The sequence below is a fragment of the Macaca mulatta genome, chromosome 16 (assembly GCF_049350105.2).
Source record: "Macaca mulatta isolate MMU2019108-1 chromosome 16, T2T-MMU8v2.0, whole genome shotgun sequence".
Taxonomy (NCBI): domain Eukaryota; kingdom Metazoa; phylum Chordata; class Mammalia; order Primates; family Cercopithecidae; genus Macaca; species Macaca mulatta.
Genome location: NC_133421.1, coordinates 67,103,165 through 67,123,685, shown reverse-complemented (window position 1 = coordinate 67,123,685; position 20,521 = coordinate 67,103,165). Strand labels below are relative to the sequence as shown.

General features: G+C 49.0%; 1 protein-coding gene and 1 pseudogene across 4 annotated transcripts; one reads left to right on the top strand and one right to left on the bottom strand.

Annotated features, from left to right (window-relative positions):
* Positions 1 to 8,011: 8,011 nt before the first annotated feature.
* RAMP2 (receptor activity modifying protein 2) lies at positions 8,012 to 10,375 on the bottom strand. 3 transcript variants are annotated; one of them, XM_015119787.3, is made up of 4 exons: positions 10,042 to 10,375; positions 9,163 to 9,228; positions 8,592 to 8,700; positions 8,012 to 8,458 (listed from the first exon to the last, which is right to left on the bottom strand). In XM_015119787.3, exons 1-4 carry the CDS (start codon positions 10,259 to 10,261, stop codon positions 8,203 to 8,205), a joined length of 651 nt encoding a protein of 216 aa, XP_014975273.1. In that variant the 5' UTR covers positions 10,262 to 10,375; the 3' UTR covers positions 8,012 to 8,202. The 3 variants fall into 3 exon arrangements, with proteins under 3 accessions (XP_014975273.1, XP_077827939.1, XP_028692347.1); XM_077971813.1 differs by lacking the exon at positions 10,042 to 10,375 and adding an exon at positions 9,696 to 9,827 and having other exon boundaries at positions 8,592 to 8,715; XM_028836514.2 differs by lacking the exon at positions 10,042 to 10,375 and adding an exon at positions 9,696 to 9,827.
* On the top strand, positions 9,701 to 17,531 carry LOC144335710 (non-histone chromosomal protein HMG-17 pseudogene; annotated as a pseudogene). The gene is made up of 4 exons (XR_013406830.1): positions 9,701 to 10,174; positions 10,343 to 10,419; positions 11,175 to 11,316; positions 15,839 to 17,531. The product of XR_013406830.1 is annotated as a non-histone chromosomal protein HMG-17 pseudogene (transcript).
* Positions 17,532 to 20,521: the final 2,990 nt, after the last annotated feature.

The following is a 20,521-nucleotide window of genomic DNA, read 5'->3' as shown; positions in this document are numbered from 1 at the left end:
CACTGCACCCAGCCTACTCCCTCCTTTTGGACTCAGAAGAAGTGTTGCACCCTTTGGCATATGTTCTTGCCTCCCCTTTTCAACTTCCTCCAGGACTTCTCTATCATCTTCCTTCTCTCCCTTGCCCTTAGCTCCTCTCCCGTATACTATAAACATGTGCAGGTCTTCCTTAATTAAAAATATTTAATCCCTGGGCCAGGCGCGGTGGCTCACGCTTATAATCTCAGCACTTTGGGAGGCCGAAGCAGGTGCATCACACGAGGTCAGGAGTTGTTCAATACCAGCCTGACCAACATGGTGAAACCCCATCTCTACTAAAAAATACAAAAAATTAGCTGGGCATGGTGGTGGACACCTGTAATCCCAGGTACTTGGGAGGCAGAGGCAGGAGAATCACTTGAACCCGGGAGGCAGAGGTTGCAATGAGCTGAGATCGCGCCATTGCACTCCAGCCTGGGCAACAAGAGCGAAACTCCATCTCAAAAATAATAATAATATTTACATCCCTTGGCATCATAGCAAGACTCCATCTCTACAAAAAATTTTAGAAATTACCCAGGCATTGTGACACATGCCTGTAGTCCCAACACTTTGGGATGCTGAGACAGGAGGATTGCTTGACCCCAGGAGTTTGAGGCTGCAGTGTGGTGTGATCGCACCACTGCACTCCAGCCTGGATGACAGAGCAAGACCCTTTCTCTTGAAGAAAAAAAAAAAAAAGTATAGGCCGGGCATGGTGGCTCACACCTGTAATCCCAGCACTTTGGGAAGCTGAGGCGGGCAGATCAGTTGAGATCAGGAGTTCAAGAGCAGCCTGGGCAACATGGTGAAACCCTGTCTTTACTAAAAGTACAAAAATTAGCTGGATGTGGTGGTGCACACACCTGTAATCCCAGCTATAGAGAAGGCTGAGGCACAAGAATTGCTTGAACCCAGGAGGTAGAGGTTGCAGTGAGCCTAGATCACACCACTACACTCCAGCCTGGGAGACAGAACCAGACTCTGTGTCAAAAAAATAAATAAATAAAAAAGTACAAACCTTGACCTTGCCATCTCAATTTTCTGTCTGATTTCCAACCTTTCCCTCACCCAAATCCTTCATGTGCGCAGTTCCTATGACCTTAGTCTCTGAGTAAAAGAAAACAAAAGAAACAAAAGGCCAGCTGCAGTGGCTCATGCCTGTAATCCCAGCACTGTGGGAGGCTGAGGTGGGTGAACCACTTGAGGTCAGGGGTTGAAGACCAGCCTGGCCAACATGGTGAAACCTTGTGTCTACTAAAAATACAAAAAATTAGCCGGGCATGGTGGTGCACGCCTGTAACCCCAGCTACTCAGGAGGCTCAGGCCGGAGAATTGCTGGAACCCGGGAGGCTGAGGTTACAGTGAGCTTAGATCACGCCACTGCACTCCAGCCTGGGCGACAGAGCGAGACTGTACCTCAAAAAAACACAAAAGAAATTAAAAAAAAAAAAGGTAAAAACACTATGCACTGTACTTGGTCCACAGAATGACCAACAAATGTTTGTTAAATGAATGAATGAATGAACTATTCAGTTGATAATACCTTCTCAAAGCTCACTATTTCCTTTGCCTTTATGGCACTCCTTTTTCTTGAGATTGAGTTTTGTTCTTATTGCCCAGGCTAGAGTACAATGGCATGATCTTGGCTCACTGCAACCTCCGCCTCCCGGGTTCAAGCAATTATCCTGCCTCAGCCTCCCGAGTAGCTGGGATTACAGGCATGCGCCATCACACCCAGCTAATTTTATATTTTTAGTAGAAACAGGGTTTCTCCATGTTGGTCAGGCTGGTCTCAAACTCCCAACCTCAGGTGATCCTCCTGCCTTGGCCACTGGTCTGGCCTTTTTTTTTTTTTTTTTTTTTTTTGAGATGGAGTCTCGCTCTGTCGCCCAAGCTGGAGTGCAGTGGTGTGATTTCAGCTCACTGCAACCTCTGCCTCCCGGGTTCAAGCAATTCTCCCTGTCTCAGCCTCCTGAGTAGCTGAGATTACAGGCACCGCCACCAGGCCCGGCTAATTTTTTTTTTTTTTTTTTTTCTTTGAGACAGAATCTTACCCTGTCGCCCAGGTGCCCAGGTTAGAGTGCGGTGGCACGATCTCGGCTCACTGCTAGCTCCACCTCCTGGGTTCACACCATTCTCCTGCCTCAGCTTCCCGAGTAGCTGGGACTATAGACACCCACCACCAAGCCTGGCTAATTTTGTATTTTTAGTAGAGACGGGGTTTCACCCTGTTAGCCAGGATGGTCTCGATTTCCTGACCTCGTGATCTGCCCGCCTCGGCCTCCCAAAGTGCTGGAATTACAGGCATGAACCACCACGGCTGGCCTTTGACACTCTTTTATTCTTGTTCTGCTATTACGTCTCTGATCTTCCGTCCATCACTTATTTATTTATTTATCTATTTATTTATTTATTTTTGAGATGGAGTCTTGCTCTGTCACCCAGGCTGGAGTGCAGTGGTGCAATCTTGGCTCACTGCAACTTCTGCCTCCTGGATTCAAGCAATCCTCCTGCCTCAGCCTCTCCAGTAGCTGGGACTACAGGTGCGTGCCACCACGCCTGGCTAATTTTTTGTATTTTTGGTGGAGAGGAGGTTTCACCGTGTTAACCAGGATGGTCTCGATCTTCTGACCTCGTGATCCGCCTGCCTCGACCTCCCAAAGTGCTGAGATTACAGACATGACCCCACCGTGCCCAGCCTATATATTTGTTTTTTGAGACAGCATCTTACTCTGTTGCCCAGGCTGGAGAGTGCAGTGGTATGATCTTGGTTCACTGTAGCCCGATCTCCCAGGCTCAAGCGATCTTGTCATCTCAGCCTTTTGAGTAGCTGGGACTACAGGCATGCACCACCACACCCGGCTAAGTTTTAAAATTTTTATAGAGATGAGTTTTTGCCATGTTGCCCAGGCTGGTCTCGAACACCTAAGCTCAAGCAATCCTCCTGCCTCAGCCTCCTAGTGCTGGGATTACAGGCATAAACCACTATGCCCAGCCCTTTTCTCATTATTTAAGTGTGATGTTTCCTAAGAGTGTAATCTCAGCCGCCTTCTTTTCTTTCCTTTTTTTTTTTTTTTTTTGAGACAAACTCTCGCTCTGTGTCCCAGGCTGCGCGATCTTGGCTCACTGCAACCTCTGCCTCCAGGATTCAAGCAATTCTCTTGCCTCAGCCTCTGTAGAAACTGGGATTACAGGCTTACACCAGCACACCTGACCAGTTTTTGTATTTTTGGTAGAGATAGGGTTTCATCATGTTGGCCAGGCTGGTCTTGAACTCCCGACCTCAGGTGATCTGTGCATGCCTTGGCTTCCCAAAGTGCTGAGATTACAGGCGTGAGCCACTGCTCCCGACTAACCTTCCTCTTTTCAATGAACTATTCTGTCTTAGAGTTCTCATCCATCTAATGCCTTTACAGCTCACTTCTGTGCAGACTCCCACACCTGTATTTCCAGACCCAACCTCTTTCCACTCCCATCACCCCCATTTCTAACTCTTTATGGAACATAACAGCTTGTTCCACTATTACCTTATAATTGTACGTGCTTTTCTTCAGGACAATTCCTCCTCCTCAATGGTTCTTTTCTATTATTACTGCCATCATTGTCCTAGTAACTCAAGTCCAAAGCCTGAGTCACCCCTAACCTCTCTCCTCCCTCAGCCCTGGCCTCTCCCTCCTGTTTTATCCAAGTCCTGCTAATTTCCTCCCTAGGGGAGAGAGTAGAAAGGGAGGTGAATTAGGAAATTATTGCAATAATCTAAGCTTGAGAAAATGACATGGAGCAAAGGAGTGTTGAATGGGGAAGTGGAAAATATTCCCTAAAATATTTTGAATTTTTACCTGAAATAAAGGTTTGCTTTATTTCCATGAATGTATCTGTCTTCCCTAAAGGTATATCTACTCCCTTTATGGCATGTATTTGCCTTCATGCATTTTATTAATATACATCAAGGGTCTGTTGGTATTTTATTTTCGTATTTTTATTTTTTTTAGAGACAGTGTTGCCCGTGGTGGAGTGCAGTGGCCCAATCATACCTCACCGTAACCTTGAACTCCTGATCCTCTCCACTCAGCCTCCCAAGTAGCGGGAACTACAGACATGTGCCACTACACCCAACTGAGTTCTTGTTTGTTCGTTTGTTTTTGAGACGGAGTCTCACTCTGTTGCCCAGGTTGGAGTGTAGTGGCGTGATCTTGGCTCATTGCAACCTCCGCATCCCAGGTTCAAGTGATTCTCCTGCCTCAGCCTCCTAAGTAGCTGAGACTATAGGCACATACCACCACACCCAGCTATTTTTTTGTTGTTGTTGTTGAGACGGGGTCTCACTCTGTCGCCAGGTTGGAGTGCAGTGGCGCAACTGCAACCTCTGACTCCTGGGTTCAAGCGATTCTCCTGCCTCAGTCTCCTGAGTAGCTGGGACTACAGGCGCGTGCCACCACACCCGGCTAATTTTTTGTATTTTTAGTAGAGGCGGAGTTTCACCATGTTAGCCAGGATGGTCTGAATCCCCTGACCTCGTGGATCCACCAGACTCGGCCTCCTAAAGTGCTGGGATTACAAGCGTGAGCCACTGCACCAGCCTTTTTTTTTTTTTTTTTGAGACGGAGTTTTGCTCTGTTGCCCAGGCTGGAGTGCAGTGTTGCGATCTCGGCTCACTGCAGCCTCTGCCTCCCAGGTTCAAGCAATTCTCCTGCCTTAGCCTCCAGAGTAGCTGAGATTACAGGCATGCACCACCACGCCCGGCTAGTTTTTGTATTTTTAGTAGAGTCGGGGTTTCACTATGTTGGCCAGGCTGGTCTCGAAGCCCTGAGCTTAGGTGGTCCGCCTGCCTCAGCCTCCCAAAGTACCGGGATTACAGGCGTGAGCCACCGTGCCTGGCCTAATTTTTGTATTTTTAGTAGAGATGGGGTTTCAGGCTGGGCGCGGTGGCTCACACCTATAATCCCAGCACTTTGGGAGGCCGAGGCAGGCAGATCACCTAAGCTCAGGAGTTTGAGACCAGCCTGGTCAACTCAACATGGTGAAACCCCATCTCTACTCCAAATATGACAATTAGCTGGGCATGGTGGTACATGCCTGTAGTGCTAGCTACTTGGGAGGCTGAGTCACAAGAATCACTTGAACCAGGGAGGCAGAGGTTGCGGTGAGACAAAATTGTACCACTGTACTTTGGCCTGGGTGACAGAACGATGCTCTGTCTCAAAAAAAAAAAAAAAAAAAAAAAAAAGATGGTGTTTCACCAGGTTGGTCTCAAATTCCTGACCTCAAGTGATCCACCCACTTCAACCTCCCAAAGTGCTGGGATTACAGGCATGAGCCACCTCGCCCTGCCTGTGTTTTGTTTTTTTTGTAGAGACATGGTCTCACTATGCTACTCTGACTAGTCTTGAACTCCTGGCCTCAGGTGATCCTCCCACCTCAGCCTCCCAAAGCACTGGGATTACAGGTATGAGCCACCATACCTGGCCTCTCCCTCCCGTTTTTAATCCTATCCTCTGCTTTATAATTATTTTCCATTTCCCCATTCAGCACTCCTTTGCTCCATGTCCTCATTTTCTCAGGTCTGGATTATTGCAATAATTTCCTAATTCACCTCCCTTTCTACTCTTTCCCCTAGGAGAACGTACTCCAACTATGACCTAGTCATCTACCAACTCTGCAGTCACCCTCCTGTGATCACGTCCCTTGTGATCTTCTCAGCCAGATGTGATCCCTTTTTCCCTCGAACTCAGATAACATTTGGTTTGTATCCCTAGCATGATTCTCATTACATTTTTTTGTTTGTTTGTTAATGTGTATACATGTCAACTTTCTCACTAGATGAAAGCCACTGAGGGCAGGAAACCAGACTCTATCTAACCTATCTTTCCAACATAATATACCACACAGTGTCTTTTTTTTTTTTGAGACGATGTCTCACTGTCGCCCAGGCTGGAGTGCAGTGGCATGATCTTGGCTCACCGCAACCTCTGCCACCTGGGTTCAAGTGATTCTCCTGCCTCAGCCTCCAGAGTAGCTGGGATTACGGGTGCCTGCCACTGCAACTGGCCAAGTTTTGTATTTTTAGTAGAGATTAGGGTTCACTGTCTTGGTCAGGTTGGTCTTGAACTCCTGACCTCGTGATCCACCCGCCTCAGCCTCCCAAAGTGCTGGGATTACAAGCGTGAGCCACTGCGCACACAATGTCTTATACCAGCAGGTCTTTGATGTACATTAATAAAATGCATGAAGGCAAATACATGCCACAAAGGGAGTAGATACCTTTAGGGAAGACAGATGCATTCATAGAAATAAAGCAAACCTGTATTTCAGGTGAAAACTCAAAATATATATACTTTTTTTTTTTTTTTTGAGACGGAATCTCACTCCATCACCCAGGCTGGAGTGCAGTGGTGCGATCTCAGCCCACTGCAACCTCTGCCTCCCAGGTTGAAGCGATTCTCCTATCTCAGCCTCCTAAGTAGCTGGGACTACAGGCACACGCCCCAACACCCGGCTAATTTTTATATATGTTGTAGAGACGGGTTTCACCATATTGGTTAAGCTGGTTTCGAATTCCTGACTTCAGGTGATCCACCAGCCTCGGTCTCCCTAAGTGCTGGGATTACAGGTGTGAGCCACTGCGCCCAGTCAGAAAACTCAAAATATTTTTAGGGAACATATGTGTGCCTAGAAAAACAGATGTGCCCTGAGAGATGTGTGTCTCAGAGAATGAATAGGCATGTTCCAGGAAGCATACAAGTATATATGGAAAAGGCAGGATGCCCCAAGAAGTGGACATGCATGTACTCAAGGAGGCAGATATTTCAACAAGAAGGAAAGTCCCTGAAGAGGCTCAGGGTGGGCTGGGCACAGTGGCTCACGCCTGTAATCCCAGCACTTTGGGAGGCTGAGGCAGGTGGATCACGAGGTCAGGAGATCGAGACCATCCTGGCTGACATGGTGAAACCCCGTCTCCACTAAAAATACAAAAAAATTAGCTGGGCATGGTGGCGGGCGCCTGTAGTCCCAGCTACTCAGGAGGCTGAGGCAGGAGAATGGCGTGAACCCGGGAGGCAGAGCTTGCAGTGAGCCAAGATTGCGCCACTGCACTCCAGCCTGGGCAACAGAGTGAGACTCCATCTCAAAAAAAAAAAAAAAAAAAATTAGCTGGGCATGGTGGCACACGCCTGTGGTCCCAGCTACTTGGAAGTCTGAGGTGGGAGGATCCTTGAGCCCAGGAGGTCGAGGCTGCAGTGAGCCATGTTTGTGCCACTGCACTCCAGCCTGGGTGACAGAGTGAGACTTTGTTTCAAAAAACAAACAAACACACAAGGAACTGTTTGCTGTGGAGATGGCGGTTTTCTGACCCCAGGGTCCAGTGCTCCTCAGCCTTGAGCTTCTTCCAGATCACATAGGTCTCCTGATTGCTGGCTTTAGCGGACACCAGGGGGCAGTGTGTTGCTAGGCTGTAGGCCACACCCAGTCCAGGACAATGTAGGATGAGGGCAAGGGAGGTGGAGGGGGGTTGTGAACCTAGTAAAGGAAGCCCCCACTGCTTTCTCCCACATTTGTGAGGTCCTTAGGAATGGATTCCTGTTGCTCAGTCAGGGTTCCTCTTCCCAGGCCCTGGGAGTAAACTGAGGCATGAAGAAGGGAAATAGTCAGGGCTCCTGGGCAGCCTCCTGCTCCTCTTGCAGGAGTCACAAGCACAGATTTTTCCTTTGCCCCTTCCCCCACACCTCCTCAGTTGCAGGCCCCCAGCTGCTGTCCAGACCGGAAGGGAGTCTCTTCCTGCTTGTTTCCTGGAGCTGAGTTTGGATAAGGACAGGAAAGGCCCGCCTGGGAGGAAAGAATATAGGGGTGTGACCTTCATGGAGGCAGGGAGCAGGGGGGCAGGTGAAATGAACAGAACAATGGGCCATCCAGATTTTTCCAGTTCTACTACCCAGAGCTGAGGGCCTATGGGAGTGGCAGGGAAGGACACAGGTTCCACTGAAATGGGAAGAAGGACATTGTACAAAAAAAGTTTTATTTTGAAGATTACAGAACTTGTGCCATTACCCCACCCGGCTTCCATTCCCAGCAATCCAGGGATCTGTGGTGGGGAAGAGAGTGAGAAAAGGGAGTAAGAGGGGAGGAGGGAGGCCTGGTTGGTGTGGGGAAGTGGAGTAAGGTGGTTATAGAGAAGCTCGTGGCTCCCTAGGCCTGGGCCTCACTGTCTTTACTCCTCCATACTACAAGAGTGATAAGGAAGGGGATGAGGCAGATGGGGGCTATGATCATGGCCAGGAGTACATCCTCTGGGGGGTCAGAGAAGGTGGGCTGCACCAGGGAGCAGTTGGCAAAGTGGATCTGGTGAGTCTCAAAGATGATCCTCTCTGCCAAGGGATTGGGGAAGCCCAGGTCAAACAACTCCGCAAAGTGCTCCAGGCATTCTCGCAGGGTGCTGTAAGGCCTAGGGGCAGAAGAGGACTTGAGTGAGGGAGGGGGTGGGCCCAGGGAGAAGAGTGCCCCACACTCACTCAAGGTCTACCTGCAATGAGCAGGCCCACCCCCTGGCCTGAGCCACCCTCCAGCACTGCCCCTACCTGCTAATCATGGCCCAGTCGCACCAATCCTTTTCAATAGAATCCATTTGATCCTTATAATGATTCCAGCAACATTGGACAGCTGTCTCATAGTTCTTCACTGTCACCCCTGTAGGTACAGATGCTGAACGATGACCACACCCCTGCCCCTCCCTCCAAACCTTCCTGCCCAGGTGCTTGCAAGGTGAACTGCCTGTCTTCAAACGTGGGAACCCTTCAGAAAGTTTCCCTAGCAAGACATTCTGGCGGAGGACAGAGGCCCAGCTCAGGAATCATGTAATGACTTCCATGTGCTAAGCACTTTCCATCCCAGCCTGATAAGAACTTCCACGTACACCTTTTCCTGGGGTCTTCTAGCCCACTTGTGAGGTGGGCAGCTCAGAGCCGCGCAGGGGCCGACCTGCACGTGAGAGGACAGGGAGAAAGACTGCAAGGAACCCCAAGAGAGAACAGAGGGGAGTTTAGTGGGGCATCAGCTGGGGTGGGGCAGGCCTTGTGGGAAAGGGACCCTCCCCACTGAACTTGCTGTCGTCCTTGCCTTCGGCCACCCTTCCACACCCCGGGTACCCACCTTCTGACCCCGTTGTGCCTGTGGTGGGAAGAGGCTGAGCCAGGGCCTCATGGGGCTTCAGGACAGCTGTGGGAAGAAACGGGAGAGGAGGGTAGCATAGCGGGGACCCAGGTAGTGGAGCCTGCGACGGGGTTGGGGGACTGAGACCCTCCGTAAACAGGGCTACCTTGGAAGAAAAGGAGGAATAATCTAGCCCCCACGGACGCCTCAGTGCCGGGGAGGGAGGGGCTGGCACCAGCTCCTAGTCACTCACACCCAGGCCCAAAGCCCCCTCACCTCTGGCCAGCTCCTGTCCTCCGAAGCCCTCTCCGCAGGGCCGGGGCCGGCACCCCAGCTTTCCCCGGGTGGGAAGCAGCTCGTGCTGCGCCCTCCCCGAGGTGGGGTCAGGGACCGTCCGAAGGCCAGTGCTGCTCGGTCCGTCGGTCCGCACCCGGACCCCGGGCCCGTTCCGGCCTCGGCCATCCAGCCCCTCTCCCCTCTCCCCTCCGGGGCCTCCCGCGCCTCCCTCCCGGGCCTCGGGGCGCCGCGCTCACCGCCCAGCAGGAGGAGGAGGCGGAGCGCTGCCGGCCGCCCGGCGCGGGTCCTAGGGAGCCGCGGGCCGCCGGCGCGCTCCACCCGGAGCCAGGCCATCGTGCAGCTAGGAGGCGAGGAGCGGCGGCTGCGCTGAGCCGGGCCCGGGTGTGGGGGCGCCTATATCCCCAGCCCAAGCTGCAGGAAGCCGCGCCGCTTCCTCGGAGGAGCTGGGACGGCGGCGGCCACGTGGGGGGCGGGGGCGACGCCCGGGGCCAGAGGCTGGAGGGGGAGTAGCTGCCGCACCCGCGCCTGGCGCCCGCGGCTCCCTCCGCCTCGCCGGCGTTGGCCCACCCTCTCGTAGCTCACCCCGCGAGGCTGGACAGCTCCCGGAACCCCGGAACCGGGATCTATTTCGGGGGCTCGGCTGCGTGGCGCCCAGGACTCTCCAGGGTCTCCCAGGATCGCTCCCTGGATTCAAGTCGCGCTCTCTCTCTTTCGGGTCTGTAGGGGTCGGCAAGCTGCTCTCCCAGACCTGGAGAACAGGGAGGAGGCTGGGAGCTCCAGCGGCCTCTCGACGCCGCTGCATCTAAAGGGCTGTCTTGGGTTGTGGGGCAAGGGGCGCCTGGAGCTGAGCCGGGCAGCTCAGGGTTCCTTATCCTATCCCTAGGAACACCCGCTGATGTCAGCCCACCAGCCAAAACCAGGGAGGAGAAGCGGGAGCCGGCCCTCCAGAGTCGGGAAAAGGTCTGCGGAGTGGGGTAGAGGGGAAAACAAAGTCCAAATACCCTCCCTTCAGATACCTCCTGGGGCCTAGACCCCACAAACCTGTTGTGGGGGGGGGACAAAATACGATGGCTACGTTCCCAGGAAGAAGGTGCCACAGTTCTTCAGGACCACGGTTGGGAGAAAGAAGGGAGGGGTTTTAGAACCTTCAGTGTGCCACTTCATGTGCCTGGTGAGTGTATCACCATTTTACAGACCAAAAAACTAAAGCTCAGGGCCAACAGCCCGGGATTTGAATTCAGAGGCTCTGGGTTCTAATTCTGCCTTCCTACTCCCCAGATATAGGGCCTTGAATGACACATTTACCTTTAGGACTTCTCGTGTAAAATAGGGACATTCGCTTCCTCACCAAACAGTGACGATGGCAGCTGTGAAAGGGCACTGCACTCGCTAAATGCTAGTTTCCTTTCCTCTTTTCCTAAGTGACTTATCTAAGGTCACACCGTTAAGGAAGCAGCAAGGCTGAGCCTGGGCCTCCAGGGGCCCTGACTTTGGCCACACCACAGTTGCCTCTTGTGTCCTGGGCCAGAGGTTCATTACTCTGAGGCAGCTGAGGAACCCAAGAGCTGGTTTGGCCATGACGTTCAAGTCCCAGACACAGCTGTCAGCACCAAACTTTCCTAAATTACTCCCAGACACTGACCTTTGGACTCAGCTGCTGCTGTTGTCCCAGTTTACTGCCCACCACAAATTATCTGTCATGATCTCTCTTGAAGTCTTCATCTCAGGATCTCAAGCTCTTGGATCATGGGCACAGATAACCTGTTGTCCTCCTCTATGGTCAGGAGGCTGCTTTTGCAAGGAATCCAGTGGGAGAGAGTCAATGGCCTGCTTGACGTGAACTCCAAAGTCCTCCTGGTAAGGATCATTTCTATAATGATTCAGAAAAGAGCCAGGCAGTCTCCAAGACGTTTCAGGCTGGGACCAAATCTAGTCCTTCCTGTCTGCCTAGGATTGCTCCTTTCAAGAAGGAAACATGGTAGATTTCTGGGTGATAAGATGGGAGGAGGGAGCAAGGAGGTGCAGAAAGCAAAACAAGCCATTTTCACTGGGTTGGGGCCAGAAGCACATGAGCCCACTATGGGTTAGGACTGGGGTTGGGGTCAAGATTAAAGGGGACAAAAGCAAATGTTAGATTTAAAATAGAGCCTGGGCATCATAGTGAAGCCTTGTCTCTACAAAAAAAAAAAAATAATAATAATTTTAAATTAGCCTGGCATAGTGATATGCACCTGTAGTCCCAGCTACTCGGGAGGCTGAGGCAGGAGGATCACTTGAGCCCCAGAGGTCGAGGCTGCAGAGAGCTGTGATTGTGCCCTGTCTCAAAAAAAAAAAAAAAAAAGGACAATATGGCATAATGATAATGGATAATGATAATGGATAAAATTTAAAAATGATGGGGATTCTGAAGGTAGGTTCTGCCTCTGTCTTACTGCAAGTAACTTGGGCAGGTTATTTCACATCTCTGGAGCTCAAGATTTTCATATGTAAAATGGCCTTTAGATCAAAAAAGAAAATATAGGTAACTTGGTAGGAAGTTCCTATTTTATTTTTATCTTACTTTTTAGGAGTAGAGGCTCACTCTGTTGCCCACACTGGAGTGCAGTGGAAGAATCATGGCACGCTGCAGTCTTGAGCTTCTGGGCTCAAGAGATCCTCCTGCTTCAGTCTCCCAAGTAGCTAGGACAACAGGCTTATTTTTTGTAGATATGGGGTCTTGCTTTGTTGCCGAGGCTGCTCTCGAACTCCTGGCTTCAAGCGATCTTCCTGCCTCAGTCTCCTAAAGTATTGGGATTCCAGGCATGAGCCACCGCACCTGGCCCTCGGGAAGTTTTATTTTTAGACTAGGATTGGGGTTAAGTTTGCATCATGATGTTGAGACCTCCGAAGGAGAGCTTATTATAGTCATTTCTGAGCTCGGGTGTCCAAACTGTCTAGTTGGAGAATCTGGGAATTTTCTCTCGTTTTGATTTTCCTCTTCCACTTTTCCATGCCAGTTGGATGTTTGAATGTTTTTATTGACCTCTGAGAGCATCCTGGTAACTGAGGGTTTACTTTGGGGGTCTTTGGAGATGAATAGGGACAGGAGACCTCACCTTTCTTTTCCATGTAGCCATAGGGGATAGTCCCACGATCTGATGATCTGTAGCAATGGGTGGAGGAAGGGCTGTATAAGAAACAGAAGCTGTTTTTGTCATGGGAAGTCCCCTGTTTTCCACTGCTGAGGGCCCTCACCTTCCCTTTCTAAGCCCCTTTCTGTTTTTGCTATTAAAAAATACACTTTTTAAATCGCAAGTAATATATAAGTATATACTAGTTGCAAAATATATAACCCAGAAAACTTTGTGTCCCCACTCCTATCTCATTTCCCACATATTTTGGATTTTTTTTAAAGAAAAGCATAAATGGGATTTTATACTCCTATTATTCAGTGACTTTTTTTTTTTCTTGAGATGGAGTCTCGCTCTGTTGCCCAGACTGGAGTGCAGTAGTGCAATCTCGGCTCACTGCAAACTTCACTTCCCAGGTTAGGTCATTCTCCTGCCTTAGCCTCCTGAGCAGCTGGGATTACAGGTGCACGCCACCACATCCAGCTAATTTTTGTGTTTTAGTAGAGACAGGGTTTCACCAGGTTGACCAGGTTTGTCTTGAACTCCTGACCTCAAGGGATCCACTTGTCTTGGCCTCCTAAAATGCTGGGATTACAGGCATAAGCCACTGTTCCCAGCCTCAGTGACTTTTAAAAAACGTAACACTCTTGCTGGTGACTCAGCTCATGCCTGTAGTCCCAGTTACTTGGGAGCCTGAAGCAGGAACTTGAGCCCAGGAATTGGAGACTAACCTGGGTAATATAGCGAGACTCTGTCTAAAATAATAATAGTAATAATAATAAAGAAGCCAGGCACAGTGTCTCACACCTGTAAACCCAACACTTTGGGAGACCAAGGCAGTAGGATCACTTGAAGTCAGGAGTTCGAGACCAGCCTGAGCAACATGGCAAGACCCTGTCTCTACAAAAAATAAAAATAAATTAGCCAGACTTGGTGGCACATGCCTGTAGTCCCAGCTACACAGCAAGCTGAGACAGGAGGATTCCTTGAGCCCAGAATTTCAAGGCTGCAGTGAGCCATGATCATGCCACTGCACTCCAGCATGGGCTACAGAGTGAGACCTTGTCTCCAAATAGAAAAAGAAGAAAGAAAGGAAGGGAAGGGGAAGAGGAAGGGAAAGAGGAAAAAGGAATGAAAGGAAGGAAGACTTAGTAACATGTCTTGGATATCTTTCCATGATACTACATATGTATGTATGCCTCTTTCTTTTTAACTGTACGTAGTATTGCCTTTAGTCTTTTTTCCCCCTTATGTCCAGTGAAATCTAGGGTATTTATTTATTTATTTATTTATTTTTGAGATGGAGTCTTGCTCTGTTGCCCAGGCTGGAGTGCAGTGGTGTGATCTCAGCTCACTGTAACCTCCGCCTCCCAGGTTCAAGCAGTTCTCCTGCCTTAGCCTCCTAAGTAGCTGGGATTACAGATGCCCCCTACAAGGCCCAGCTAATTTTTGTTTCTTTACTGGAGACAGGGTTTCACCATGTTGGCCAGGTTTATCTCAAACTCCTGACCTCAAGTGATCTGCCCACCTTGGCCTCCCAAAATTCTGGGATTACAGGCATGAGCCACCATTCCTGGCCTGGAAATCTAGTTTGTTTGTTTTTTGTTGTTGTTTGTTTTTGAGACAGAGTTTCGCTCTTGTTGCCCAAGCTGGAGTGCAGTGGTGCTATCTCAACTCACTGCAACCTCCGTCTCCCGGGTTCAAGTGATTCTCCTGCCTCAGCCTCCCAAGTAGCTGGGACTACAGGTGCCCACCACTATGCCTGGCTAATTTTTGTACTTTTAGCAGAGACAGGGTTTCACCATGTTGGTCAGGTTGGTCTCCAACTCCTGACCTCAGGTGATCTACCTGCCTCGGCCTTCCAAAGTGCTGGGATTACAGGCATGAGCTACCACACCCAGCCGTAAATCTAGTTTTTAAGTTTCTTACACATTTCCTTATTCTTCTGCCCCTCACCACCTAGGGCTTGGAGAGAGAGGGATCTGGTTCTCATTCAGCTGGATATTGTCCTGAGACTTCTGGCCCCGGTGTAGGTTAATTCCTCATGAGCAGGAATCCTACTACTGTCCTACTGCCACTTCCCTTCTTGTTACAGGCCAAGGGTCATCCTGCCTGGAGCAGGGCAAAAGGTGACTTACCCCTTGGAAAGAGTGGCATCTTTAATCTTCAACCTCCACCCCTACCACACACACAAATCCAGAGCCACCCACGAGGAAGTAAAAAGTGCTAGGGCCTTCTACACCTTGAAATTATATGTGGAGCATCCTGCAATAAGCATCTCTATGGCGCACAGTCATTCACACCTGCTGGCCTCTCCCCCAGCTGTCTGCAAAATGAAGAGCAGAGCACAAGAGAAAATGTGAGAAAGAGTCAGGGTCGGGGAAGCCAGAAGTCCTGGCTGGCAGGGGCTGATCCTTCCTAACTAGAGAGAGGAGACAGACTTCTTGAGAGGGCAGGGAGACAGCAGGGAGAAGTGGAGGAGCCATAGCCAGGGAGCCAGCTAAGGAAGGGAAGACAAAGGAGTGGTGACACAACTACTCCATCTCTCCCTAGCCTCCTCATCTCCAGAATGATGGCACACCTGGGAGGGGCCTGACTACCTTTCAAGGGGAAAAGTAGTCATTGGGCTGGGTGCGGTGGCTCATGCCTGTCATCCCAGAACTTTGGGAGGCCAAGGCAAGCGGATCACCTGAGGGCAGGAGTTTGAGACCAGCCAGACAAACATGGTGAAACCCCGTCTTTACTAAAAATACAAAAAATTCTCTGGGCATGGTGGTGTCTGCCTGTAATCCAGCTACTCGGGAGGCTGAGGCAGGAGAATCGCTTGAACCCGAAAGGCAGAGGTTGCAATGAGCTGAGATTGTGCCACTGCACTCCAGCCTGGGCAACAAGAGTGAAACTCTGTCTGAAGGAAAAAAAAAAAAAAAACCATTGGAGAAGACGGGGTCCTTCCAGAGAAATTGATCAAGTCATATTACTCATCAACTGCTGGGGACCTAACAGTCACTACCATTTATTAAGCACTTACTCTAGGCTGCATAGTGTGTCTACTGACACATGTGCTGAAAGCTTTGTATGTATGTCTTAAAGCCACACCACTATAACATCAGAATTATCTTCTCCATGTGTGAAATGGGGAAACAGGAGGAGAAAGTTTACAGTCCCAGAGCTAGTAATTGGCAGAGCCAGGATTTAAACCCAGGATAGCTTGATGCTAAAGTTCATGTCTTAGCCATTATGATTTATCACCTCCTCTCACTCCACATCAGAATACCAATTTCTTACTGGATCTGGAAAGGAGGAGAGAAGGATGGAGAGTTTCTTCCAGGACCAAATTGACTCCTCCACAAATAGGAAGATCCCCAGAGTGTGTGCACACACCCTCCTCCTCCTTCCTTCTCCAACCCTGGCTGGACAATGACATCACATGGTGGAGGCTGTTTTTTAAGAAGAACCCAGGCCAGATTTACAAGAATGATGCTCAGGCAGCGTGACTGTCAAGGACCGTGGCCAAGTGACCCATAGCACACACCCAGCAGTGCTGAGAACACAGCTAGTCCCTTAGCACCTGGGGCTGACTCATGGCTGCTGTAGGACCCAATGCCAGATGCCAGGATTGCTTTCTCCCTCCATTCATTAGGATTGTCCTGTGGAACCCTCCCCAGGAACACTTCTACCCCATCCTGGCACACCAGGAGCCTGGATACTGCATAACACAGGTTACTCATGTTTGTTTACCAAGCCTTGAAGATGACAGGCAATATGCTGTTATGCTCAATGCATCATACAAATTGTTTTATTTAAAACTGAACTATTAAATTAAGTATCATAGCAACTCACTTTACAGACAAGGAAACTGAGGCTCAAAGGTTAAATAAGGGTCAGGCATGGTGGCTCACTCCTGTAATCCCAGCAGTTTGGGAGACTGAGGTGGGAGGAGGATTGCTTAAGCCTGGGAGTTTGAGACCAGCCTAGGCAATATAGGGAGACCCCATCTCTACAAAAAATTATCTGGGCCTGGTGGTGTGTGCCTGTAGTCCCAGCTACTTGAGAGCCTGAGGTGGGAGGATTGTTTGAGCCCAGAAGTTGAGGCTTCAGTGAGCCACGATCATGCCATTGTACTCCAGCCTGGGCAGCAGAGCAAAACCCTGTATTAAAAACGAACAAACAGGCCGTGCGCGGTGGCTCACGCCTGTAATCCCAACACTTTGGGAGGGCAAGGCAGGTGGATCACCTGAGATCAGGAGTTGAAGACCAGCCTGGCCAACCTGGTGAAACCCCATCTCTACTGAAAATACAAAAATTAGCTGGGCGTGGTGGCACATGCCTGTAATCCCAGCTACTTGGGAGGCTGAGGCAGGAGAATCACTTGAACCTGGGAGGTGGAGGTTGCAGTGAGCCAAGATAGTGCCACTGCACTCCAGACTGGGCGACAGAGCGAGACTCGGTCTCAAAAAAAAAAAAAAAGAAGTTGGAGTAGTGTGAAGAAGAAGAGGTGAGAACAACCCCCAGACTGACCAAAGCCCGCGTGCCTGCCGTTGCATCCTGCGTCCAGCACCTACATCCCGCCACCATCGCTGCCACCACCATGCCCAAGACAAAGGCTGAAGGGGATGCTAAAGGAGATAAAGCCAAGGTGAAGGACAAATCACAGAGAAGATCTGCGAGGTTGTCTACTAAACTTGCTCCTCCAAAGCCACAGCCCAAGCCTAAAAAGGCCCCTGCAAAGAAGGAAGAGAAGGTACCCAAAGGGAAAAAGGGAAAAGGTGATGTTGACAAGGAGGGGAATAACCCTGCAGAAAATGGAGATACCAAAACAGACCAGGCACAGAGAGCTGAAGGTGCTGGAAATGCCAAGTGAAGTGTGTGCATTGTTGATAACTGTGTACTTCTGGTGACTGTACAATTTGAAATACTATTTTTTATCAAGTTTTTAAAAAATGCAGAATTTTGTTTTACTTTTTTTTTTAAGCTATGTTGCTAGCACACATAACACTTCATTGTTTTTTGGGGAAGGGGCATATGTCACTAATAGAATGTCTCCACAGCTGGATTGATGTGGGGAAAACACATTTCCCTTCTGGTTTTGAAAGATTTCCTCTTGGCTCTCAGGAGGAGGGATTCCCTGACTTTGACACACATGGCCACCTTGGCACAAAAGCCTTGTGCTATGGAAAAACAAATTCATTTTTATGTCCTTTTCTCCCTTTCCATCCTTCAGCATAGACTTAACTCCCTTAAGCCCAGACATCTGTTGGGACCTGACCTCTAGTCATTGGTTACCAGAGTGTCAGGCAATCTGGACTTTCCAGTGATGCCACTGAGATGGCACTTGTCAAAAGAGCAGTGGTTCCATTTCTAGATTGTGGATCTTCAGATAAATTCTGCCATTTTCATTTCACTTCCTGAAAGTCAGGTTTGGCCTATGAAAAGTTGTTAAACAACATGCTAAATGTGAAATATCAATCCTTACTCTAAACTTTCCCTGTTCAGAGCATCAGATGAAGACTTCATTGGGTTTTATAGTGGCTTTCTGATTTTTGGTAGTCCATTGAAGGAGAAGGGAGTTTGAAAGTTGTTGTATACTGTTAACGATTGTCTGCCCATGTCCTGCCTGAAACGCCATGATTGTTTATGGAAAGTATCTTTAATAAAACTGGATACAGCTTAAAAAAAAATAAGTCAACTTGCTAGAGAGAATCGAATAGGAAAGAAAGAGGAAGATTGGCTAGAAGGGCAACCCCACAGGGCCCCTCAGGGCACAGAGGTCTTTCCTCACTCAGTACTGCCCCTCTCCTGATTATGCTTACTTTGTCTATAGACAGTACCTTTTCACATTATTTCCTGCAAGACACATTAACACATTAGATGGACAATGAAAAAAAATACAGGCCGGGTGCAGTGGCTCATGCCTGTAATCCCAGCACTTTGGGAGGCTGAGGCGGGCGGATCACAAGGTCAGGAGATCGAGACCATCCTGGCGAACACAGCGAAACCCCGTTTCTACTAAAAATACAAAAAATTAGCCAGGTGTGGTGGTGGGTGCCTGTAATCCCAGCTACTTGAGAGGCTGAGGCAGGAGAATGGTGTGAACCCGGGAGGCAGAGGTTGCAGTGAGCCAAGATCGTGCCACTGCACTCCAGCCTGGGTGACAGAGCCAGACTTTGTCTCAAAAAAAAAAAAAGAAAGAAAAAAATGCATTATTTTCTGGATCATAAACAAGGATCCAACATATGTTAAGCAAACATGACACTAATAACATGTGTGTTTAACGTGTGATGCCTGTAATGTGAGCATAATATTACAAAAGGCAATATTTTCCTCATCTGTAAAATGGGGGTGATAATAATATCTGTAAGTTACAAAGTATAAAGCACTTAAAGCACAACTCGGCCCATAGTTAATACTACATTATTCTTATTACTGCCTTAGTGCTTAAGAGCACACACTTTGGAGTCAAGTAGACCTGGGTTTGCATCCCAGTTCCATTGCTTATTTGGCTGTATCAGACTTTGTGTGACAGGGCACAGTAGCTTACGCTTGTAATCCCAGCACTTTGAGAGGCTGAAACAGGCAAATCACCTGAGGTAAGGAGTTCAACACCAGCCTGGCCAACGTGGTGAAACCCCGTCTCTACTGAAAATACAAAAAATTAGCCAGGTGTAGTGGTGCACACCTGTAATCCCAGCTACTTGGTAGGCTGAGGCAGAAGAATTGCCTGAATCTGGGAGACAGAGGTTGTGGTGAGCTGAGATCGCACCACTACACTCCAGCTTGCGCGACACAGCGAGACTTCGTCACAAAAAAAAAAAAAAAAGACTTTGTGCAAGTTACTGAACTCCTCTGAGCTTGTCATCTTATCTACAAAATGGGATCACTAGCATGTATCTCGCTGAGTGGTACAGATGAACTATGTAAAGCATTTGGCCCAATGCCTGGCACTACTAAGCATGCGATAAATGGAAGTTACTATCATAATGTGTAACACATATAATTATGACAATTATATTTCCAAGATATTCTGGGATCTTTACAGTTTCATAATTTTGCTCTTTTTACCATACAACACTCCTTTTATTGAAACAAATATAGACTTTGGAGTCAGACAGCCTAGTCTGGATTTGAATTCCAGCTCTCCTTCTTACCAGCCTGGGGCTATGGAGAATGTTGTCAATTTCCCTGAGCCTCAGTGTTCTTCTCTGTAAAATGTGTATAATACCTGACTCCCAGGCATTTTGCCAGGATTACATGGGATTCCTACCCAGTGCAATGTCTAGTGATAATATAAATGCTAAAAGCAACTTGTTAAATGTATAAATAAATGTGATTTATTTTTGCTCCTTTACATACAGTATCATGGATATAATTTGTAGATGTGTGTACTGTGAATACAGTGGCCACTTCTCTTGCTCCCAAAGTGTCTCTGTAGCCTGGTGTTTCATCCTAGCCACAGAAGGGTTCAAAAGGCCATAGCATCACCAGTGTGGGACCCTGCTGATAGGGAAGAGAGAAGGGGAAGTCACAGAACCAAGGGAAACTCCCTTTTCCTGTCTGGCTAGGATTTGTTTGTCTTCTACACAGGCTGTATGTTCCCTGTTGATGTGGGGGTCTGTCAAGTGTCCAGCTTTGATTGGCATCTCCAGTACAGAGGAAGTAAGGAGCTCCTTAACTTTCAGGAGGTGTTTTCCTCTGGACTTGCAGACTGGAGTCCCAAACACATTTTCTTTCTGGCACCACTGGTGAGAGCAGAAAGCAATGGAGAAAATCCAGAATCATGATGTCAGAGCTAAAAGACCTCAGAGAAGGGAGGCGGTATAGTGGAGTGGTTCAGAGCATTGATTGGGGCGGTCAGAATAACTGAGCCCAAATCCTGGCCATACCACTTACCAGCTGGATGACCTGGGGCAGGTTATAGAATCTCTCTAAACCCTCAGCTATAAAGTGGGAATAAG